The 26030-nt window shown below is 32.2% G+C and overlaps 2 protein-coding genes across 2 annotated transcripts; both read right to left on the minus strand.

Annotated features, from left to right (window-relative positions):
* Positions 1-20827: 20827 nt before the first annotated feature.
* LOC139100785 (heat shock 70 kDa protein cognate 2-like) lies at positions 20828-23227 on the minus strand. The gene has a single exon (XM_070653524.1). The coding sequence runs from the start codon at positions 23082-23084 to the stop codon at positions 21147-21149; it is 1938 nt and encodes a 645-aa protein (XP_070509625.1). The 5' UTR covers positions 23085-23227; the 3' UTR covers positions 20828-21146.
* A 287-nt stretch (positions 23228-23514) lies between these two features.
* Positions 23515-26025, minus strand: LOC139100924 (uncharacterized). The gene is made up of 5 exons (XM_070653707.1): positions 25812-26025; positions 25617-25750; positions 24685-25045; positions 24457-24624; positions 23515-23929 (listed from the first exon to the last, which is right to left on the minus strand). The coding sequence occupies exons 1-5, from the start codon at positions 25968-25970 to the stop codon at positions 23531-23533; spliced, it is 1221 nt and encodes a 406-aa protein (XP_070509808.1). The 5' UTR covers positions 25971-26025; the 3' UTR covers positions 23515-23530.
* Positions 26026-26030: the final 5 nt, after the last annotated feature.

Below are 26030 nucleotides of genomic sequence, written 5' to 3' on the forward strand. Positions count from 1 at the left end.
ATACTTAATTTCAAGCAACATATCGTAGTGATGACTTTGAAAAAGCATTTGTTACGATGTGGAAACGACGTGGTTATGACGTGGTAACGATGTGGAAACGACGTGGTTATGACGTAGAGATGACGTAGTAACGACATGATGGCAGATGCTTTTACAAAGTCATCATCATGATGTGTCGCTCGAGATCGTTTACTGACTATGTTATTAAGGTCTGTGCAATAACTCACAAAGTACCATAGCAGAAACCTCAAACATCTCAAAAACGAAATTGAAACTGTTCTTCTTTCGTGACACACAACCGTCATATGACAATCAAATGACATGAAAATGTCCTCATTGTCATGATGTTTCGCTCTAAATCAGTGTTGGGTAACTGAGAGTCACCGATTTTTTACAAATGTCATGAATCATATGTCGTGTGGTGGTTCGTTCGCTGCTCACTACCAAGATGTGTCGAGGCACAAAAAAGGTTGCCGACCACTGTTCTGAATAGTCCAAAAAGGGGAGGGAAGGGGGGAATTTGACCAGCAACCTTCCACCTAAATACTCCCCTGCCTTGGTGTTAATCCACAATGACTCACTACGTGACATACAGTTCATGACATTTATTAAAGAATTTTGAGCGATTGTTAATGTGATGGCTCCATCAATGAGCAACATTTTTTAAGGCTGGTAAATGTGATTATAATCCATATAAAAATCCATAAAACAAAAGCACTTCCATCACCAATAAATCTTCCAAATCAAGTGCTAATGTATCAGAAAGCCTTCCAAATTTCCAAGAATCTTCCAAACAACTAAGCCAAGCCCAAAACAACAATCAAGATTTATCACGGCATATTCTCAGAACGACGATAAAGCACTTAACTATTAAGTGATTTCAACAATACTCCCCCATATTTCTTATTAAACTGAAGATCCTACACAGAAACTAAGCATAAATATTCAGAGATACTTGAGCTACCCGCACAAGACTTCATTTAATTGCTTCTTGGATTTTTAAAGCTCAAGTTTCCAAGACATAATAATTTATTTGATCCTTTAAACTGATTCATATTGCTATCATCTGGAAAAATGTTGCAAAAAGACTCATAAAATAACCACAAAAATTGCCATTTTCCGAGTAGTGTTGTGGATTTCCTTATTTTCACCATAAAAAAAAGTTGGAAAACTTTTACATTACGTGATGCAATGAAAGATGAATCATAAACTTTATGATTTAATTCACATAAAATTATAAACTTTTTACTGTGCGATTTTAAATTTGTTGGAAATGAAATTTCAAGTGACAATTTTATGTAGTTTGTGGAAAGACGATGATGATGATCTTTTATGAGTAATTTGAAGAAGTTGCATTGAAATTGTTTTCAGATTGATGGAAAGTTCAGTGGATTTTTATTGCAATATTTTCATAGAAATTCATAAAAGTGTTGTAGAACTGCAGCGAGGTATGGCAGAAAAGGTTGAATAAACCAAAGTTGAATAGACTAGCGCAATAGATGGATTTGTCGATGAAAATAAGTTCATGTGTCGCGAAACTGTTGAGTTGACAATGATTTAATGTCACAAAAGATATATGCATATGTCGTGCAATTGATTTATTTGACATCATTTTATCGTTGTGTTGACAATCATTTTGTGTTCGCAACTGTTGTTTTTATTTTCCATAATCTCAACGCAACTATCGCCGTCGCACAACCGTTGTATTGACAATAATTTTTATGTCGCGCAACTATTGACAGAAAATAATTTTGTGTTTCGCTAAACCGTTGATTCTACCATAATCTTATTAATGTGCAGCCATTGTACGGAAAACATTTTTATGTGTCACACAACTGTTGTGTAGGCAATAATTTTAAGCTCCATGGAATCGTTGTGTTGACAAAAAATTTATGCACAACAGTTGCTTTTGCCACTATCTTATATGCAACGCAATTGTTGTGTGGACAAGAATTTTAGATATCGAGCATCCGATTAGAGAAAATAATTGTATGCGGCGCACCACTGTTGCTTTTACCACATTGTTTTGTCATACGCAGTTGTGAGAAAAATAACTTTATGTGTCCCACAACCGTTGTGATGGCACTAATATTATGTGTCGCGCCACCATGACCATGAATCAAAAAATAATTTTAAATGTCGTGCAATCTTTGCATTTGCCATAATTTGATATGTCATTCAAAAGTTTTGCAACAAAAAATAATGTCACGCAATCGATATGCAACACAAATGTTATATGACATACAACTATAATTTAGCCATGATTTAATTGTTGCTCTATAGTTTAATAAACAATAATTGTATATGTTGTGCAACCGTTGTATTATATGTTGCACAACACAACTTTGTTCATGAACAACTGTTGCAAAATCAATATTTATACAATCTTGACCTTTGAAGCCTAGCAACTTCTTAAGTAGTCCAAAAATATCCCTTCAATCATTTTCTGTCATAATTTCACTCATTTCCTCTTCCTCCTCATTAAATAAGTCATCAACCTACCGAAAAATTCTACAATGCCACGTCCATTTCCTCTCACTTCAATCACAAGACATCTCAAACAATTGAAAAAGTCCCTATCAATTTTAAAAGACATTAAAGTTCCATTTTAAAAAGATACGAATGCCTTAAGGGGCCTTCTCAAACTCAATTCAATGACATCAATACATTTTCACGTTCAAGCAAAAATCGAATTAAAGAAAATGAAAATTAAATTTTATTTATTTTTTGTCACATTTATTCAACAATTTCAAAATTGTGTGTGTTTTCAAGTAATTTTTCACAGACGAAATGTGAGTAAAATTGTCAACACTAAAAAGAAGAACTCAAAATGGCATTGAAATTGTGAGTGAACGATTCATTGTTTTATCGAGAATAAAGGAACGTGGGGGGAGGGAAATAATGATGCTGAATGAAAATGATTGTGAAGAGGCAAAAAAAATACATTCGTAATGAGTTTCAGAGTGATTGTTGATGCTTTAAAAGATGTGAAAATGTGGGTTTGAAAATGATTATTTTGGAGATGAAGAAAAAGTTTTCGTTTTTTGAAGATTCAGTAAGAATATTGACGTTGCTGTAATAAATCGATATAAATTCAATAATCGATTCGGTTCAGCATGACTGTTTGACTATTACCTTTAATATAAGGTGAAGTTTGAGTCAAATTTCAGGTTCATCATGGAGAAATTGATGAAATTTTAAGAGAATTTGGCAAATTTTGAAGTCGATTAGGATTTTTTAAGAAAAAGTCGACTCATATCGACTAGACTAGGAAGTCGACTAGGATTTTGTATGGAAAAGTCGATGCAAATGAACTTGACTCCATACAAAATCCGAGTCGACTTCCAGCTCAAGAATTTTGTAATGTCGCATTCCATTCTATGCTCTTTAAATCTCACTTAAATTCAATAATATCCCCTAATACTCTCTAAACACAATATTAATCAAATGAAGTAAGAACAACATCCACTCAATTGACTCTACATATCTCTATATTAAGATCTGCATACTCTTATCCCCATGCATTCTAAAATCAGCATTTAATAATCATTAAAATTCATTTAAAAAAAATTCCAACAAAAGTCACATTATTTTCAACAAGAATCATCCGCGTGCTGTTAAAATCTCATAAAACGTGTCCCCTCATTTCAGCTTGTAATCTTCGCTCTAAATATGCAAAATCATAGAAATTTGAATTGCGAACGCCAAAATTCAAGTGGAAAAGCTTTTAAAAATTCCATAAAATCTGCAAGATCTTCCCCTAATCTTAAAAAAGCCAATTTCATCGAATAATGTTGAATTTCTCATGAAACTGAAAAAAACTTCTTCAATTTTGGTGAATTTAAGATTCTATAAAAGTTTTTTTTGTTCTGTATTAGATGCACGACTTTACTATGGAAAATTGAACAGATAATGTAAATTTATGGGTCAATAAATTCTCATTATATTGAATGTTTACAAAAATTGTTCTCAATTTAATATAATTTAATGTAATAAATGATGACACTGATTGGTTTTTTGCTTAATATTCAAGCTGAGGGTCCTTCGTAAATGAACGCAACTTGAATTTCACATTTAATCGACTAAATTCGACTCAATTTGACTCAATTTGACTCAATTCGACTCAATTTGACTCAATTTGACTCAATTCGACTCAATTTGACTCAATTCGACTCAATTCGACTAAATTCGACTAAATTTGACTAAATTCGACTCAATTTGACTCAATTCGACTCAATTCGACCTCAATTTGACTAAATTTGACTCAATTCGACTCAATTCGACTCAATTTGACTCAATTCGACTCAATTCGACCTCAATTTGACTCAATTTGACTCAATTCGACTCAATTCGACCTCAATTTGACTAAATTTGACTCAATTCGACTCAATTTGACTCAATTCGACTAAATTTGACTCAATTCGACTCTAATCGACTATAATTGACTTAATATTCATTTAAATGCAAGTAATCATCATCTTCTAATCAACTTAAATTCAATTCATCTTGCATTTTATCACCCAATATCATTAACTATTAAATAAATTGAATCTTTATTATTAAAATGAACAATTCTAATTCAAAATGAGAAACTTTTAATAAAATTTAACACAAATATGTTTAAATTCAATTAAAATTTACTTTTATTATACAATTTATCCTGAATGGAAGTTCCTCTCATAAGCAACAAAGTCATTTCATGGGAAATGAGCATGAAAAGTCGAGCAATAACACATTTATTGTCTCTTCTATTTTAAATAACAAAGCAAAAAAAAAAAAACATTCGGTGCGTACAGCAGTAATTATTGTGTGAGAATCGCACGTCTTGTTTAATATCAGTGAGCAAAAAAGTCGTACAATAAAAGGCAGTTCAGCATCCTCAAAAACCGTTTCATCTATTATTTATGGACGTTAGTCGAGGGCTTCATAAACTTCACATTGCAATTAAAAACAAATTAATTAAAATGGGAAAATTTTCCTTTCAATTTAGAATAACATTTATTTTTTGAAAATTAATTTATAGATGAAAATTTTGCTTACTTTAAATGGGAAAATTTTTGCTTAGCTTAATGAGATAATTTTGTCGGTGATGATGGCGATGAAATTTTGATTTTATGCACGTTTTTTGCAATTGATTAAAATAAATTAAATTAGTGATTATAGACGTGATTGTAATTTTTTATATAATTGGTTGCTTTTTTGGATATTTTTGATGTTCAACTTAGTAGGGGTTCACGAAGTGTTGGTTTTGACGACTTATTGAGATCGAGACCGTGTAATGGACCAATACCAAGGTTCAGGAATCGAATTCGAGACTCAAATTAAATTCTTATACTCGTCTTGACTCGAACTCTTAGTATAGCAGCTTGCTATACATGCTATGGATTTTTAGTTACCGAAGGTAAAGTTTTTCAAACTATGTTTACCCAACAATGTTTGCCCGATCGATACATATATTGAAATATTGACACCACGGCGATGAATTTTGAATTCTCAGGTTAAATGTAATTTTGTATTTAAGTTTACTATCGAATCATCGTCATGGTGACAAAATTTCAATGGGTTTCGATTAGGTTCATATGTTGTGATCTAAAAAGGTTTGAAAAGCAGTAAATCATTGCTTAGATATTCTGCAGACCCACAAACGTAACCATAAAATGTATGTTTCATTGGGTCAATAGATCAAAGATTGGTTTTTCGGAAATACATCAACCACTCCGTAAAAATGATCAAAAATTAGGACCTAGGATGTCTCTGGGTTAAATGTGGATTCTTTCAAATGTGACCTAAAGCTAGAGTCACACTGGTCTGGTGCTTGATTTTCGGTTATTCTGCCCTGTGTGTCTTCCGGGACTATTCATAATAAGGCATTAATATAACCGAGAAATTAACCAATAGCCCGAATCCAAATAGGTAAAGTAGCATCGGAGTTAGTATCCAAACATGGATAAAATTTTGAATTTTGGATGGTTAGTTCCACTCAAAAATCATTGTAAAAATTGCTTAAACAGACACTTTATATGAAAATCTAAAATCACAGTATCCAACTAAGACTCTCACTTTAATCAACTAATTTAATTCAATAACAAACTCATTATTAAGCATGACTCATTGACTACGGAATAAATATTTACAAAAATTAACTGAAATAATCAAAACTTTCCAGCAAAATGAATATTCAAGTTTAATCAACACAAAATCAATTGTATTTTCCACTTTTACTTTATTTATTGAGTATCAAAAGTTATCAAAACTTTTACGTTTGCAAAAATAATGAATAATAATCAATTTTCTATGGATTTCCAATTTGAAAGAATTTAAACTTTACAAAAAGTAAGAAAAACTTTGTAATGAAATATTGGATGGAAATCTACAGCACAAGGGCGAGTCAAATGTAAATTAATTTATCAAAGTCAGTCACAAACAAACAAGACACCAGAGAGAATCGTGCACTAAAAGCTAATTGTCAATCTACGAGAAACTAAATGTTAATCCATATGGGAGCTTTTTGTCGCAAATTCCTTTTTTTTTTCTAAAAACAATGACGATAAATTTAATCTAATGTAAGTTACAAGCTCGTAACATTACATGCAAATAAATTATGCTTCATGAAACTCTTTTTTTTTTGACTTTTTGATGTGACAAAGATTGATTAAAGGAAACGTGCGAGATTAAGTTGAAGCAACGGGAGGTATTTAAAATTTATTTTCATTAAAATTCATTGCTGCGTTCAATTTTGTTTGTTTTTTTTTTTTTGAATGATATGTGAGATGTGTGAGCGCAGGAAGTCGTTTATAAATGATGAGCAGCTCTAAGGTGTATTTTAAGAGATTTCGCAGTTTTTAAAAATAGAATAGAGAACATTTTTTGCGGTATGGTCCTTGGTAGGGTCATAGATCTTTAATTCTTTATGCTAGATGTTACAAAGCAGTGGTGGGCAAGAACTCTTGTGTCGCGGCACATTAACTTCTACAATATTTCTCGCGGCACACCTGAGATAGTGTGACACAACAGTGTGCCACGGCACACAAGTTGCCCATCACTGCTATAAAGTGGTTTATAGAGCTTAAAACAATGATTTGGTATTGATCAAAATGAAAAAATTGATAAGAAAATCCCAATTAGTCAGTTTAGCGGCCTTGACTCAAAGTCAAATCGATTTAGCTTCTTTTCCGGAAGTTAAAACGTTGAGAGTGGTCGAAAATCTTTACACAAACCAGTATTATTCTGACATAGACTCTGGATCCATGTCAGATTGGATTAAATCCAGTCTCGGGATCAAGTTGGCTTGTGCGGATTTTTGCCAATTTCTACACTGTGTGCTTTCCGGAACTTATTCACTTTACAAGGAATTTTACGTTACAAGCAAATGATCCCTAAACAAAATCAAAACCATGCCCAAAAAAGCCAATAATTCATTTTCTACTCCCGTGGTCTTTTAACCTCCCAAACTCCATCAAATACACCTCTCGCTGAATGATTTTTCAATAAAAATTCACTCAAATATTCAAAATTTAATCTCAAACCTTCAAAACTTTGAAATTTATGACTGAAATTATCCAACTGCTTAATATCATGAAAACAATCTTATCAAGTTTGATTTAATTAAATTTCATGCTCGGTAAGTAATTGTTAATGTGGATTTTAGGAGTTTCTAAATGAACACTTAAGGAAGCATGCTGTAGATAGAAGCAGTGTTGCATTTAGAAGGGAATAAGATGGTGGGAGAAAGAAGCATGCGATAGAGACAGCTTAAGGCATCATCTAAGGAAGTTCATGGATTATAATTGATATTAATGCAATGAAGGATTCAGCATGAGATTTTGGGGGTCCACACCCCTCCCCTACCCACACTCCTTGTTTAAAACAATTTTGTGCAATTACTTAACATCCACTCGTGTACCTCCTGCTTTGATCTAAATAAATGCAAATTACATTTTTTTACAACACGTGATGCACGTTTCTTGTCGGATAATGAAGTTAACAGGACATTGTGTATTGTTAGAAAAAAATACAATTGAAAAAGAAAAACGTTACAATGAATGGAAATAAGATGCATTAACGTCACGCTGACCTACCTTACAATTATGAATTATTTGTTAGAATTGCTAGCCATGTGGCACTCAATTCTCGCATTATGATCTCATTTAAAGCTGTGACAATTTAACGACTTGAATGCTTTGTTTTATGAAATAGGAGAATTTATGGTAGTGAGACACGGATTGATAAACATTTAGAGCATCTATCACGTGCTGTAGATATAAATTACAGACTTGACAGCTTTATTATCTAAATACGCATTTAAATGTTGCATTGAATTCAATTTGTAGTTCAGGTACACATACTTAAGTGGAATAGACTCTGATTAGTCGATCTTATGTCTCTCTATTTTGCCGAGGACGACTCGAAGCAACAGTTAAGCTGACTTGAAGACACTGTTTTTTCAGGGAGGTTCAAGAAGGTTCAAGGGGGTTCAAGGAGGTTTAAAGAGGTTTAAGGAGGTTCTAGGAGGTTCACAGACTTTTTTACGCCATTTGCCTTTAATTTCCTTTCTGAATCGTCTAAAGTCCAATAAAACAATCGACAGGTCGACCTGGCATCAGTCATGTCCATATTTGGCACTATTCTGGATTCTTCGCTATTTTTAACTTCAATTTGTGCCTTTATCCTTCAATTTCTATTAATATCCAACCTTCAAAACTCAATCCTATTTCCTCCCAATCAATTAGTGACTTCAACTGAACATTTAAAGCTCTTTATTTCCAACAAATATGAATGTCAAGCAGCACAGCAGTCATTAGTACAAATCTACATTCCTAATGATTTCCATTAAACATTTCAAGCACCTTATGTGTCGTGTTCAATATTCAAGAATATTTTTTCTCTCAGCTCAAGGTTAATGAGGAAATTCACGATCTAGTCACGTAACAGTGCCACTGGGGAGAAAGCCTTTAAAAGACGCACACTCAATTAATATGAATGAAAAAATTAATGAACAAGTTAGTTTGTGTTAAACAATGGAGTGCAGGGGTGGGTGACCTGGGTGTGAAGGTAAAGGAAAACTTTGTGGATGGCAATGGATCGAGAGGAAGACCGAAAAGTTCTTGGATTGGATGTGTTGATAAGGAGGATCAGAGTTGGCAGAACTTTAAAGTGTAGTCCGGACTTTGAAAGTCGGGTTGAAAAAGGGAATTTTTGGACATTTTTAAAGTCCGGACTCCAAAGTCCTGCCAACTCTGTTCTCAATATACCAAAATGGGCCTTCGTTCGCCTTAGCCAAGGAAGTCAGTGAGTTGCCTTAGACAAGCTTATCTAACACATAACGTAGACACCAAAATTCAAGAATAAATCAATAAAATTCACAAAATTTAAAGAAAATTATCAAAATCAGTCTGTTCCAGGTCATAACCTCGACTGATTATTCCTTATTTAATTGAATAAAGTATAAAGCAAACAAAAACACCGTCTGAATGAAATCACTGATAAGTGCAATGTGCCATATATATTCACACATAAGCAAGCAAAGCGTAGAGCGTTAATCTTCTCAGAAATAAATCTGTCAACGTTCAATGAAATAACAGAAGCTAGAATTAAAGCTACAAATTTCAATTAAAAAACTAAAGTCAATTAATTGTGATGGGAAAGTCATTTTAATTAAAGTGGTTTTAATCCATAAAATCACATAAAGAAAAAAAATCAATTAAATAACAAAGTTGTGTATCTGCATTTGATTGAAGGCTTTAATCTCATCAAGTCAATTTCAAATCCAGAAAATTTTAATTTATTTTATTTACAAACTTAATTGAACTTAAGGAAAAAGTAAGTTTTTTGCAAATTAATGAAGATTTTACGATGAAATGGCAAAAAAATCCTGTTTTTTCGATCGTAAATAAATAAAGGCAAGCCTATTTATTTTGTCTATAAAACTTTTGCTGCGTCTGGATTTTTAAGTTTTGAAAAATCAGCTGCTGATGCTGTATTGCAGTGATGAGCGACCATTTTTTTGGCAGCACACCTTGGTGATAAACCTCGACCAAAACCTTACAATATCATACGGTTTATGACATTGTCCAAAGTGTGCCGCGGCACTTACTTGCTTACTTCTTTGGTACAGGGGCCTATTGCCGCATCCTATTGGGGGCCCATAGTTGAGTATGCTCATTTATATTGATTGATTATACTCATGAGTCACCTAATTTAGGTGAGTATGCTCATAGTCTGTTAGGATAGTTCAACCAAAATGTTAAGGAACATCCATTTTTTCCTTAATCTTGCCTAACTTTTGATTTAAAAATAATTTTTCTAATTAAAACTTTTTGTCTTAATTCTTAATTTTGTTCTTAATTCATGTCGTATTTGAATGAGTATTTAATCAATAATGCCAGATTGTGAGGCACTCTCTTTTTAATTTTTTAATTTTGTTCTTCCTTTCTTTGTGAAGTTTTTTCTAGCATAAAATATTGCGGGTTGATAACGAGTTAGAAAAAAAGTGTAATTTTGAGATGTAATGACGGATTTGAGAATTTTTTATTTGGTTTATTTTGAAATTCTGTTTGAAAAATTGTTAAAATTTTGTTTCAATTTTTTTTTAAATTTTGTTTCAAATTTTATTTCAATTTTTTTTTGAAATTTCATTTCAATTTTTTTTAAAATTTTATTTCAATTTTTTTTTGAAATTTTATTTCAAATGTTTTTGAAATTTTAATTCAAATTTTTTTGAAATTTTATTTCAAATTATTTGAAATTTTCTTTCAAATTTTTTTGAAATTTTATTTCAAATTTTTTAAAATTTTATTTCAAAATTTTTTTTGAAATTTTGATTTTTATTCCTTGATTTGCAGAATTTATTAAATTTCCAAGATTTTAAACCTTAAAATTTCAAAAATATTTCAATTTTTTTTCTTCAAAGAATCTTTAAAATCCATTAAAAATTTACTCATTTACATTTCCCAGAATTAAATTATTTTCTGTGTGTAGTTCAAAAATTTCCGCATAAACACACGTGCGGCTATCCGTATATACAAACGAAAACTGCAATAAAATACAGAAAAAAAGTATCAAAAATCGTAAATGAATTAAATAAAAAATTCTCACAAAGTTGTTGGCTTCAAAATGAATATTGATAGATTTAATGCGTTGGTGATATGTATGGGTTACACATCGCAAAAAAACTAATAAATTTTTTTAAATATTTCGATTTCGGAGCTGCGAGCGAGGAAAAATTTTCTGAATTTATCACTTCACAATTTATTTTTTTGCGTATTTTTTTAAACTCTCGTGAGAGCTTAATGTGTTATAAAACATGAAAAGTTAATAAAATTTATGTGATATGACGTGCATTATTGGACATTTCTGGTTAACAAAATTAAAATGTTTTTTGAATATTTATGCGAAATTTATTTTTGATGAAACATTTAAAATATTTATTTATTCGACAAAATTTTGCATTTGAATTTCAAATCTTAAATATTTTAAATTTTAGAACTTTTCAATTTTAAATTTTGAATTTTAAATTTTGGAAATATTAAACTTCAAATTTTGAATTTTAAGTCCTAAATTTTGGAAATTTTAAGTTTGAAAATATTTTAAGTCTCAAATTTTAAACTTTAAGTTTTAAAAATTTTAAGTTTGAAATGTCAAATCTTCAGAATCTTAAATTTTAAATTTCAAATTTCAGTTTTCAATTTCATAAAATTTTCAATTTTTAAAATTTTCAATTTTTTAAAATTTTTAATTTTTAGTTTTTCATTTTTAACAATACAAATTTGTTTGGGAATTTTACAAAAAAAGAAAATTCAAATTGAAATCCATATAAAAGTCCCCAGATTGACTTTTCCTCACAAAATTTAATTAAAAACAATTTTCTTACAATAAGAAAAACTTTTTATTTTTAAAACATGAAACTTAATTTCAATCCTCATTGGAATCAATGCAATAAGACAACTTTCTTTAAAAATTAAAATGGAATAAAAGGCAAAAAAAACTAACAGAAAAGAAAAGAAAAAGTTTTTCATTAAAGGAAAAATTTTCTTTTATTTTTTCTCTCTTTTTCTCAACTTCCGCAAACTAATGATTCACAGTCACAGAAGAAGCAGAAAAATTAATCTCCCGTGTAAAATTAAATTATTGCACAAAAGCTTTAATCGAAATGGCAAAAAAAGGAAGAAAAAAATTGTTTTATTTAAGCTGAAGGAAATGGACAAAAAGTTTGAGAATCTTTGGAGCATTTAAATGAAAATTCAAAACAGCTGAAAATTCACACAAAATGTAATAAACATTATTAAGCACCCCATATGGACACATGTTTGCATTTTATGTGATGTAATGTTTGAGCTTGATAGCAAGTTCACACGAGGAACAGTTCTTGACTTTGTGATTGACATTGATTTAATATGGAAAAATGTGAACTTGAATTTTTGTGATTTTTATGGGTTTTTTGGATAAAAAATTGGGAAAAAATTGAAATTTTTGTGATTTTTATGTTGGAAAAAAATGAGGAAAATCATAATTTGAGGCAGAAATTGTGGCTGAAACCGAAACTACAAGGCATAACTCGAAGTTGACTCGAATTTTGTATGGAATTAAATTGATAAAAATTAGAAAAAATTTAAATTTTTTGGTTTTTAATTTGGAAAAAATTGTTAAAATCACAATTTAAAGCTGAAATTGGGGCTGAAACCGAAACTACAAGGCAGAGCTTGATGTCGACTCGGATTTTGTATGAAAAACTCGATTAAAGTTGAATTCAAGCTCTGCAACAAGAAAATCTTTCAAAGTTTCTGTCTCGACAATTCTTGATCAGATTGTGTCACTAAATTTGAGTCTTGTCCACTTTGGAACTCAACCGTAGAAAAGAATTCAGAAAAACAACTCAAAAAACTTGCAAAAGTAAGCATTCTGGCCAAGAATAGTGCGGATTCACAGTGAATCAATCGGAATAAATCATCAACTCTGTCAATAAAGGCAACTAAACACAAAAACCTCGTTATTCTTATTTCCCACGAAAAAATTAATCTCTTCCACATTTCCATAACTTTTTCACAAAAACTAAAAAATTATTAAATTCTCACACAATTTTTTAATAAATTTTTTTAACACATGACACCAAAGTATTTACACTCAAACTAAATTACTCGATATATTCTCACATTTCATAACACTAAATAATTTTCAACAATATGATACCGATAACACATTTAGCTTTTTCAGCAATTGAAAAAGTGCAAGGTATAGTCATAAATTCACCAATTCAATTTTCATATCATAAAGTTGCAATTTTATTAGATTTTTTATGAAAGTTTAAAAGTGATAAAATGAACAATTTTGAAAAAAAAAACTATTTTTTTGTCACATTCCTAAGTGAAATGAAAATGAACAATCCTAAGTGAAAATGTGCAAAATGTACGAAATGGACTGTTGCATTTAATCAGATTAATAGACTGTATTTTGAGGGAAGTTAACTTCCGAGGAGACAGAAAAATGTTAGAAAAAGTCATCAAATGGACATTAACTTGTCATCAACTAAGACGGCCCACTGCTGTGTTTTTGCCGGGACGCTGCTGTAATTTTCAGCCTTGCTGCTGTGTTCCGACAAAGCCTCAAAATGGAAATTTTGGAATTTTTGCCAAATTTTAAACATTTTCGTTTTGAAGGTCTGGGTTGATCCTGGCTTGAATTCCAGGACTGAAAATATTTTTTAGGAATCTCAATTATTTTTTGCACTTTTTTGCAAGCTTCGTACGTAATTTAACTAGTTCTTTGAATATTAAGACTCAAAATAGTCCAAAAGAAACCCAATAGTGCCAAACTTAGAAGTGTCCCGATTTTTTCCAAAAGTGTCCCGATATTTTGCGAAATCAATTAGTTATAAAGTATTTTTGTCCACCTTGTTTGAGTCCTTTAAAACTTTTTTTTACCAACATTTATTGTCAATCTGTATTAATAAATCAATCCCTGACTGTATCCTAAAAGAACAACTGGAGAAATCTTATTCATCTGTGTCGCTTAAATTTATGCTTTGCTTTCTCGAAATCCCAAATTTTCAAGATCAGGATCAAGATTGAAATAGAGTTAGAAGTCATTTCGGATTATATATCAAGTCAATTCGACTCTTCTCCAAAAATTCAGTTCCCAATAGCCAAAAAACACAATTTGAGGACAATTTAAAATTAAACACAAATCTGGAAGTCGACTAGAATTTTGAATGAAAAAGTCGACTCGATTCAATACAAAATTCAAAATTTTTGTATGGAGTCGAGTCGATTTTTTCATACAAAATTCAAGCCGACTTTGAGTTCTAATTTCGCTAAAGTCAACTAAGCACTAAAATCAACATTCTGAAGACGATCTAAAGCAGTATTGTGCAAAGTATGTTCAGCGGCACAGTAAAATGCAGTCAAAACCTCTCGAAAATGCCATGAACAACATCTTGTTTGTGGATTCTGTCCTAGATTACCACTAAGATCTTCCGTGGCACAAAAAAATTAAGACAGCACTAATCTAAAGTGTATTTTTTAATTTACCACAAAAAAAGCACTTCCCATCACCCAAAAAACCTTTATTTTTGGCACACAATTTTATCGCAAAAAATAGAAAAAAAAAATAATTTTCAGCTCATAAGAATCCCATCATCATAAAAAGCACTCAAAACTGTCAGGTGTACAAAAAAAAAATAATAATAAATTCTCAACAGCCTGACTCTTCATTATTGTTTATTTAGACAACTTTTTTGGAAGTGAAAAAATGTTAAATAAATAAAAAATTAACTCACAAATTCACAAAATTCAATTTTAATTCCTTTTTGGCATTTTTTTGAATATTTTTTTCACAATTTATAATTTTTTCTTTTTTTTCTAATTTTACATCACATCCACAAATTTAATAATTTATATCCATACGCAATGAAATAAAAAAAAAGTCCACAATTCACTTAGTACCTTTTAGTTTACATTATAGTCATAATTACACGTTACTCATATGAAACTTTAATCTATCAAACAAGATCAATAAAAAAAAATCTTTTTTTTCCTATCCTCATAAATCACTTTAATGTGTTGAACTGAGTAGCACATAAAAAAAATTGTTGTCCCGATTAATTTTTCATATATAAAAAAATTTTACAAATTATTTTTCCATTTGATCATGCTAGATTGAAAGATCGACGTAAACTGAGGAAATTTCTGATGATACAATGAGTGTTATAGTGCTATACATTGGAATCTAGAAGATATTAAGGCTCTCTGTGAGAGTCGACGACTGGAAATGTTTCAAACTCTCTCAATTCCTTATGGCAAAAATTCAACCTGTTGCATGTCTGAAATGTTTACGTATATATCATATACTGATTGTTATCGCTCACTTATGATGTGCTTGTCATATTTTTTGATTACATGATACACTGAATTAGAATTTTTTCTTTTATTTTTTTTTGGAGAATGCTTGATTAAAATTCATTGATAACAGGGAGTGGAAATAAATTATTAACATGAATAGAATTGAGCATGTAGTGAGTCTAGTGCTGTTTGGGTGTAGGTGTGAATACTGCATTTAGCGGAATGTGTGTTGTATTGAAGCTTGAAATATGTTTTGAGCTTATTTGGAACTGAAATAAGCTTTCGATGCAGGAAAATATTGCAGATGGATTTATTGGAATTTGAATTTTGAATTAATTTGCTGAATATTTTAGGAACGTTGTTTTTGGATGAATAAAATTTTAATTCTCTTGATTTTTGTTTTTTGAATGTTTTGCTTAAAAATCTCCATTTTTAACAATTAAAACCAACGATTGAAGAACGGTTGACTGCAAAATTTCCACTAAGTTGAGCTTTCGCGAAGACACGGTCCCGGAAGATTTTTGAAACTCAAAATGGGACCGGCTCGGAACTTTCGCAGACCATTCCCTCTCCTTTCATCAAGAAAGCATAAAATTGATTAAAAAGAGACCCAAATTTGTTCCTGCACACATTGAAATATTGCCACAACGGCGTTTTCTTATCAGTTCTAACAATTCGGATGAATATAAATATTTTGGTATCTGAGTAACATCTACTTACTTACTTACTTGAACCATGCTCCGACTTGGAGCCTTGGTTATTACACGAGGCCTTCCATCTAACTCTGTTGCTGGCCACATCACAAAGCTTGTACAGATTCTCTGTTTTGACATTTAATTTTCTGATTAATGTCTTCGTGACCTGCTCTTTGTAGCATTACTTGGTTTGGCGACCAATCAGCTGGATCACCAGTCAACCACATTCTGAGGATCCGTCTATAGCATGAGTAACATCTAGACTAAATTGTGACAAAAATGATTAAATTTGTCGTCTTAATTATCCGCCCAAATGCATCCATTCAAATTTAAAATCGAAGCAATTTTTTGCAATTATTAGCAATAAAATCCAGATCTAACATTTCCACTTTAAATCATTCGCAGACATTTTTCACAAAAAAATGATCAAATTCCAATTTTTTACTCAACACGTCTGAGTTCTCAAGTATTTGTCAGTAAGAACTCGTGTAATTTTTAATTTAATTTTTCAAATCTTATTCAAATATCAAGCATTCTTCGAAATCATAAAGGTTGAAGTATGCAAAAAAATACTCCACGACGTCGTTTTTATGAAAATAAATGCGAGATGTGTAGCTTAATTACAAATCTGTCGAATTCAAAAAGTGTAAAACAAAAAAGAACACTTTTTTGTTTAAATCCAAGGCAACGTCTTGTGCTGGTTGCTTAAGAACTTCTTTAAAGTTGATTTAAATTTGGCAGGTAGCATGGCAACAGCTTGCAAGTAATTTATTTTGATTTGAAGAGGTCATGAAGGTGCAAAAATAAAAATAAAAACCTTTTAAATTTGTAATGCTCTTGTCGTCTTCTTCATGATGTAACAGCAAGGCAAGGGTGTAAGTTGGATGCAGATTCTAGTAAGAGGCTTTCAAATGTATTTATATACCTTTATGAGATGTTGCTGTTTTAGAATTCTATAAATCTACAACTCTTGAATTTTAAAAATTATTGACCTTAATTTAGGTAGGTGTTTCAGAAATTATCAAAATAGACAGTAAATCAAAGAGAGGAAGTACGTCTTTCGAATATCAAGTAGTATCCACTTGATAATGCTTGATTCACCACTGGCAACCGAGTTTTGTGCCGGAATACGTCAGTTAACAGATAGAATACCTAGCAGACAAGAAGCAAGTTCACAAAATTCAGCATGCTCAATTGTATTAATTGATTATACTTATAAGTACGCTCAATTAGGTGATGCTCATTTCCAGTTAGGAACAACAGGCTTTCCAAAATATCTCATATGATGGGTTGCAGCCTCACAATCAGGCTACAGACACTTAATTATTTACGGCGAAAATGTTGGAGCTTAGTTTACAACAAAAGGTTTTCCATCTAATTATGTTGCTGACTCTGTCATCTAATTTGTATAAATTCTCAGACCTCACATTGAACTGACATTATTTCACTGTTCTGCTCCAAATAGATTTTGAATCTCCTTTTTTGGATCAAACTAGAGATTGTAATAGTTATCTTTTAATGGCACATAGTGGAGCTGAATCAAACGATACACTGATTATAACAGGGCTCACTGGCCTAGAAAGCTGTCATCCTTAAGTACAAGCTAAGAAACCAAACGGAAAAGCCGGACTGAAAATATCTACTACAGTCAAAGCTATACGCAACAGGAATATCGACATGAGGTTCAACAATTAGAATGTGTAGACACTCTCAAGACCAGTGATATGGCGAGTAATAGAGCATTTTGTAGAAACCTAGGTTCAAGTCCAAGTCATGGTTCCAGTAAGTAAGTACTCTCGAGACCAGGAGCATTGTCGGAATTAGCACTTGAGTTTTGGAAATCGTCAAAAGATCAACCTACTGATGGGAATCGAACTCATTTCCATACAAAAACGAGAATGACAGCTGTCAAGCCACTTGGCAACAGCAGCTTTACTCCTGAACTAACAAAAGTTCAAAATTGTTCATCAATATCTATCAAAAAGACCTTCAAAGCTCATAAAACAGTCATAAAACATCCTTATCAACTCTATTTATTTACTCCAATATTCTTTACATAATCCGTACGATCGCATGACGCATCCGCTAAAGATTCATAAACATTTTATTCAAAATTTGAATGAAGGACAAATGAGTATATGTGGATATTCATAAATCCATCATTATGACTACATTCTTTCTTCAAAAAAATTAACTCAACAAGTTCATTTTTGTCTTCTTTTGGCTTTTCCGTTGGAAATTTAAGTACAGGAAATTCTCAATAAACAAAATTGAGAGCCTGGAAAATTCCGCTCACCAAGAATTTTCACTCTCATTTTTCATGAAATACAAGAAAAATTTATGAAATGTTTATTGCTGAATTTTGGCCATGAAAAGAAAGATCCGTGGAAAGAGTATAAAAATACCAGAGCAATAGAATGTCAAGTGATAGATAAAAATCAAAAATTAATGCAGACTGCTTATTGGTGCCGGTAGACGTAATAAACAATTGATGATAATCAATATTCATGATATAATATTAAATATGATGGAAATTTTGTGGTTTTACATGACCTTGTGGAGGTTTGGGGTTGAAAAATTTGAAATTTGATCGAGAAATTTGGAACTTGTAACTAATTTGGTCTTGGATCACAATTGATCTTTGCGACCAGCTAAGAAAACGAGAAGTAAGTAATGTTTGAGTGGAACAAAGTTTCAGAGGGGAAATAATGGATGGGACAATAATCAGTAAGGAATTGCACTAGTAGACCATCATGCCAGTCAGCAAAAACCAGTCAGGAAATGCCAGTGGGTAAAGAATAAGTGTTCAAAAGTCTAGTGGGGCAATCGAGCCAAACTCGTCGTAGAACTGAAGAACCAAATCAGAGTTGCAAAACAAGCACCTATGACAGACAAAAACTATACAATTTCTTGATAATTTAAATAGTTTTGAAATAAAAACCACACAAATTACCATTTTGTACAGATTATGCCTGTCACAGGTGCCTTTTTTGCAACTGCGGGAACGAACGCATATGGCTAAGGAAAAATCTCATTTTTGACTCTCTCATCAGTAACAAGATCTCCATTGATTGTTTGAGGTGTAACAAAATCTCGAATCCACCCTCTCCCCATTTAAGAGCGTTATGTAATAAGTAAACGACATCTAATCAGCATTTGCAATTTTACTTCCCCGAGCAGCATAATATGATAATCCGCCATAAAAATGAGTTGAAATCAATCATTATGGTGTCGTCAGGGCAGCTTCGCGTTTAATTATTCGAACGGCTATGCTGCGGTACCCTAGCGAACACAAAGTGCTGTTCGGGATACCCTGTCCGGGATACTTAATTCAAATGATTTAAGAAAAGCCAATCCAAAATATGTTTCTTGAAGGGAAGCAGCTTTACAATTAGACTATGGATGGGTAAGGGTTTTCCTTCAATGTCATACAGTGAGACGGATTCAAACAAAGCTTTGGTTATCATAGAATGTGCTGGTGTAGCATCAGCGAGTAGTGACGAAGTGATGTCCTAGCGTACCAATTGTGCTTTTCGGGCAACCCTGTCCTTGAATTGATCACCATACACAATCCTACATTTCTATCCATTTCTAAATATATCCAAAATATTCATATTCATAATCACATGTATTAGTTGACTACATATCCATGCAAATAAGATAGCAACCTAATATAACAGCCGAAATGAACTGATAAGATAAACTTGATAGGGTTGTCGAACACAATAGATTGTCGTTACGTAAATATACATCACATAGATTAAACAACATGCAATATCTGACATAAAAAATGGAAATGCAATAACTTTATGATTGAATTCTGAATTTATTATCATTTTTTTCAGATTAACACTGAAGATCAAAAATAGAATGGATTATTTATTTATTATAGCTGAAAAAAAGTGAGATTTATTTATTTTAACGAGCTACAAGGTAGCACATCGATATGCGGAAAAAATTTATCATTTTATAAAATTGCTTCCAATTTGTTTCATGTAAATTAATTCATTGGAATTTCAACAAATTTTTATATAAATTGAATATATTTTATTTTATTTTTCTTGGTAAAAGTTTGCGATGGACGTGTAAAAATGAATGAACTTTTGAATGCGTTCGGTGAAGTGGCAAGGGCAATGATATTATGGAAATGTATGTATGGGATTCTTGGAAGAGTTGGAGCTTTTTCCCACATGAATATATTTGGTGAAAATGAAGACTTATCAACTTTTGAATGCAGATTGATGAAAGTTGTTGAAAATAACATTTAAACTAGTGATGGACAACCTGTGGGTCTTGTGCACAATAATCAAGTGATTAGGATTTTTCCAAAAATCCTAAAAAAAGTTTTTAAATCAGACTTCAATGTTTAAGCGCATCCATTGGAGTACAGACTCCATTTGAGACGACTACAACTTTTCTTGGGTGTCAACTGCATAGTGGAGATACCATTTTCCTCCTTTTTGGGGTCCGGACTTCCAAAATCCTGCCAACTCTGCTTTAAAGATCACAGATTTGGAAAACTTTTAATAAAATTGCTAAAATTTCAGTTCTTTCTTCAATCTTCAATATTTATGAGGTTTGAAAGCTGGTGTAGCCATAGCACAATTGAAATATGTGCTTGAACACCCTATTTGCATATGTCTTTTGCGATTGTCTATGCTACACTAGGTTTGGCTTGCTCAAAATTGATGTAGATTCAAGAAAACTTTAGCTCATAACATCTGGAAAGCTTAGACACTTTAATTGGATTACTAATTGTTTTATGAATCTAAAAGTTCAAATAAGAAGCAAAGACAAATCTTTAGGGTTCTTTAAAGCTAAAAATAATTTATTATTCTACTTAATAATTAGTGCTGTACATTAAATAATTGCGCTTCTAATTAATTTAATTTAGATCTCAAATAATCACAAATTTACAAACATAACAAAAAGGAACAATAATTTACAGATTAGTCTCATTAGTCTCATGATTCCTGAACTTAAAGCTATGACTATTCTCTCCTACAACCAAGGAAGCAATAAGTTATGTGACAATGAATAATTTCTAGCATAAATGCTTAAACATCCAATATGATTAATGAATTGAGTATCTTTGAAGCTTAACATATTAACTGCTGATTTAATCAACTTCTTCAACTGTTGGACCAGCATATGCTCCTTGTCCACTTTGTGGTCCACAACCTCCAGCTGCTTTTGGTCCTCCAGCACCTCCATGCATTTTTGCCATGATTGGACTACAAACTCGTTGCATTTCTTTCAAATGATGTTCAAATTCATCCTTTTCAGCAAGTGTATTGGAATCAAGCCATGACAATTCAGATGTGCACTTGTCACGGACGATCTTTTTGTCTTCTTCAGTCAATTTACCTGCTGGAGCATCTTCAACTGCTTGTTTGCATCCAAAGATGTAACTTTCAAGTTGATTTCTTGCTTGAATTCTTTGTTGATGCTTTTCATCTTCATCACGATACTTTTCAGCCTCAGAAAGCATTCGATCAATTTCAGCCTTTGACAAACGTCCTTTGTCATTCTTAATTGTAATTGTTTCTTGTTTTCCAGTTGAACTATCTTTAGCTGATACATTCAAGATTCCATTGGCATCAAGATCAAATGTGACTTCAATTTGTGGAACTCCTCTTGGTGCTGGTGGAATTCCAGTCAAATTAAATGTTCCCAATAAATTGTTATCTTTTGTCATAGCTCTTTCACCTTCAAATACTTGAATAGTAACTGCTGGCTGATTATCTGAGTATGTTGTGAATGTCTTCTGCTGCTTGCATGGAATTCGAGCATTTCTTTCAATGAGTTTAGTCATGACACCACCAGCTGTTTCAATACCCAATGATAATGGTGTAACATCAACAAGTAAGACATCTTGGATTGTTGAGCTGCTATCACCAGTGAGAATTGCTGCTTGAACTGCAGCACCATATGCAACTGCTTCATCTGGATTGATTGAGAAATTCAAGCTCTTGCCAGAGAAGAAATCTTGAAGCATTTTTTGAACTTTTGGAATTCGAGTAGATCCACCAACAAGAACAACATCATGAATTTGACTCTTGTCCATTTTTGCATCTCTTAATGCACGCTCAACTGGTTCAAGTGTTGATCTGAATAAATCCATATTCATTTCCTCAAAACGTGCTCGTGTGATCTTTGAATAGAAATCAATTCCTTCATGTAAAGCATCAATTTCAATTGTTGCTTCTGTGGATGATGATAATGTTCTCTTGGCTCGTTCACATGCTGTTCTTAATCGTCTCAATGCACGAATATTCTTACTCAAATCTGATCGATGTTTACGTTTGAATTCTTCAATGAAATGATTGACTAATCTGTTGTCAAAGTCTTCACCACCCAAATGTGTATCACCAGCTGTTGATCTGACTTCAAACAATGAACCTTCATCAATTGTTAAGATTGAGACATCAAAAGTTCCACCACCAAGATCAAAAATCAAAACATTTCGTTCTCCTTTAAGATTCTTATCAAGACCATAAGCAAGTGCTGCTGCAGTTGGTTCATTGATGATTCTCAAGACATTCAAACCAGCAATGGCACCAGCATCTTTAGTTGCTTGACGTTGTGAATCATTGAAATAAGCTGGAACTGTAATAACTGCATCTGTGACTTTCTGTCCTAAATATGCTTCTGCTGTCTCTTTCATCTTTGTCAAGACCATGGAACTGATTTCTTCAGGTGCAAATCTCTTCTGTTCTCCTTTAAATTCAACTTGGATCTTTGGCTTACCACAATCATTATAGACTTTAAATGGCCAGTGCTTCATATCAGCTTGAATCTTCTCATCATCAAATCGTCGTCCAATCAATCGTTTTGCATCAAATACTGTATTTTGTGGATTCATTGCAACTTGATTTTTAGCTGCATCACCAATTAATCGTTCTGAGTCTGTGAATGCGACATAACTTGGTGTTGTTCTGTTTCCCATCTCATTGGCAATGATCTCGACTTTTCCATGTTGAAAGACACCAACACACGAGTATGTTGTGCCAAGATCAATACCAATTGCTGTTCCTGTTTTCTGTTTTGATGGCATTTTAGTTCCTTTTATTTTTCACTTTACTTGACTTTTAAATTCACAAAAATTAGTTTTTTTAGTCAATTTTTTCACTTTTTTAGTTTTGATTCGATTTGAATTTTCTTTTACTTTTTCACTTCTGTGAGCTCTTTCTTGTTCAGTTATCTTTTTTGAAATGATTGCTTTTCGCTACGTTTACGTCCGCTTTATATATGAAAACGTAGAGAAATGGAACAATCTACGGATGTCGAGAAAATTCGCTGTGTCAAAACCTCGCACTTTCTAGAAAACATTTGAGAGGTTCTGGAACATTTTAGAGCAGTTTGCTTACTGTTACAAAGAGAAATGCTGGAAATTTCTTTTTTGATGGAAATTTCACCTTAAGATTTTTCTGCAATTTTCTAGAATTCTCATATTTAAATTATTGCGCATATTGAAAAATCAATGATTTTGATAAACTGTTCTTACTTTATTTTGTACCCAAAAAATGTACTTATTCCTCTATATATAACATCTCTGTCTTTTCCATTAGATCCAACTCTTAGAAAATTCGAAACAGTTTTATTTACATTATATGGGAAAAATAATCTATTGTGCATTAATGTCGGTACCGAAAGTATAATCAATAAGTAATAAATCGGTAACTTGTTGATTCCCTTAAGAATTATTGGCATTTCCTTTTTCTCCTTTTCATAACAGTTGACTAGGGCTTGGTAGAATGTAGCAATTGCATTTGATATTGCTAATGTGAATATCTCATAGCGTGGAAAGAATGCATATGTAAGACCTCCCAGGAATGATGATATTCCACAATTTGTTAATGGACTGAATGATGTCTTCTGATTGAGTAAGCAAAATATTGTCTAAAATGATAAATATTATGCAGTATGAGTTAAAGGCTATTGAAGTATTGGTTTTTTACACGTTCTTGAGACCTGGACCGAGACCGGGACATAGACAATTAGGAGATTTCTCGATATCGGCAAATCTCTAGACCGAGATCGAGAAACCTTTGTCTTTGTATTGAGAATCCTGAGTCGGAGAATGTGAGGATTCAATATGGAACTTGGGATAGCATTTTAAAGTTCCGGAGTCGACTTCTCCGGTGGAGATACAGAGCATTACTAGATGGTCTATATCATACCATCGTACTACTATGGCATACCATCAGTGCAATATTGGTACGGGACATGTATACCACTTTGCCATACCAAGTGTGCCACTGTCCTGTACCATTAGTGTACGCACTGTACTGTTTCATGTAGTGCCGTACCGTACCGTGTTGTGCCATACTGTAGCGTGTCATGCCTTACCGTAGCACCACAAAACTAATCGGTCCCTGATTAATGGCTGAACCCCCTGTTTTGGTTGTCTGTCTCTTAACTCTTACCTTAAATACTCCATCAATCCCAGCAATAAACGAAAACAACTTAAAGTCGAAACTCTTGAAGAAAATCTTCAAAACCCCCATTGGTCCATTATTAAGCTTTCCAAGACATGTTAAGATAGATTTTATGATGCAAAATCCCAATGCAAATGTCGATGCTTCTTTAATTTCCTGGTTAAATAACGGAATTAAAAATTTGAATAATTTTTTTTGGAAAAGCACAATACTAACCTTGATTAAATAATTAGTACAGGTCAAGTTTGAATGAATTTTTTGACAAATGTTTGTTGCTTCTTTGTCTTTAGAATATTTAAATTTTGAAAACCAAAAATTTGGACATCTAGCCTTGAGCATTCCGCACATGACAAGAGCATTAAATGCAGCAAATACTACCGTTCCAGACAGTAATGATCGTTTGAGTTTTTGTACAGCTTCACTATTTGAGCTTTTTATGATATATTCTATATAAAAATTAAACATTGCAAGTGACTCTGCCTTCATAATTGCAGGAGGTAGTATGATTGATGCGAATGTTCCGACGAATGTTGGTAGCCATATTATTAGGTGATAGTGGAACTTCTTTAGGATTTTACTGGAATGATAAATTCAAAATTAATTTTAACATATCCCGAGTGACACAAATGAAGAAGGCTCAGCCACGGCAGCCTCAGGAAACCAAAAGGAGGCTTTTACCAGAGCCAAGGTTTAACAGAGCAAGGTTTACCAGAGCCTTAAAAGCTCTGTGGAAGAGCCTTCTTCATTTGTGCAGATCGGGTATCTTATGAATCTTGCGTAAATCAGTGCAATTTTGAATGTTTCCATTATGATGGATTGTTGGCTTTATAAATTGAATTAATCTACATTAGGGGTCGGATTAGAACCGTAGACCTCAATTTCTTGTGTTTTAAATGCGCGGACATGAATTTACTGCAATCCCTTATTGTTCGTTTAAGGCTGCATGCGTGCAATTCAAGATGAAAATCAATCTAAATATATCTGTCAATACTAAGATGCAGATATCAAGTTCTATTAAAAATTCTATATCTTTGAATATGATCGAGTAAGAAGCATGAAACTCAATCCAATAAAAGACCCTTTAAGCATTCTAAATCCTCAACACAAACCACATTGTAGTCACAACATTAACCTGTTAAAAAACTTACTATTCAAGACAAAGTCCACCAAAAATGGATATACTAAAGATTGCAGCAAAGACGAAACATTTTGTCAGTAATTTCAAGAAGTCTGTCCATGTTTTTGGCTGATTCCATCGTTTAACGTTGACTAGTAAGGAAGTCTGTAAATTCAGAACAAAAATGTGATTCAAATCCAGTTTTTTTAATTGATTATCACCGTACTAAGCACACAGGAAAGTAAAACTTCAAAGAACCGATTATCAAGTCAGTCGTAATATACTTTAATATAAATTGAGAACATGATTGTCCAGGATGTACGATATCAGTACATGTTATACCAACAAAATTATCACTAAATAATTTACTGTAACTTGATGGCATGGATGCGAATAATATGTTACAAAAACTAAGCTACTAAGCTGTTCAGGTAGACACAACAAA

Source organism: Chironomus tepperi, unplaced genomic scaffold (genome assembly GCF_022539635.2).
Source record: "Chironomus tepperi strain 1889 unplaced genomic scaffold, CSIRO-AGI_Ctep_v1 contig_8, whole genome shotgun sequence".
In the NCBI taxonomy this organism is placed as follows: domain Eukaryota; kingdom Metazoa; phylum Arthropoda; class Insecta; order Diptera; family Chironomidae; genus Chironomus; species Chironomus tepperi.

Excerpts from the sequence above, each read along its gene's own strand:
- LOC139100924 (XM_070653707.1), bottom strand. The coding sequence starts at position 25,970 with ATGCCATCAAGTTACAGTAAATTATTTAGTGATAATTTTGTTGGTATA. Across the intron at positions 25,046-25,616 it reads GGTGGACTTTGTCTTGAATA|TAAAATCCTAAAGAAGTTCC; the intron begins GTAAGTTTTTTA and ends TTATCATTCCAG. Across the intron at positions 24,625-24,684 it reads GTACTAATTATTTAATCAAG|GAAATTAAAGAAGCATCGAC; the intron begins GTTAGTATTGTG and ends TTATTTAACCAG.
- LOC139100785 (XM_070653524.1), bottom strand. The coding sequence starts at position 23,084 with ATGCCATCAAAACAGAAAACAGGAACAGCAATTGGTATTGATCTTGGC.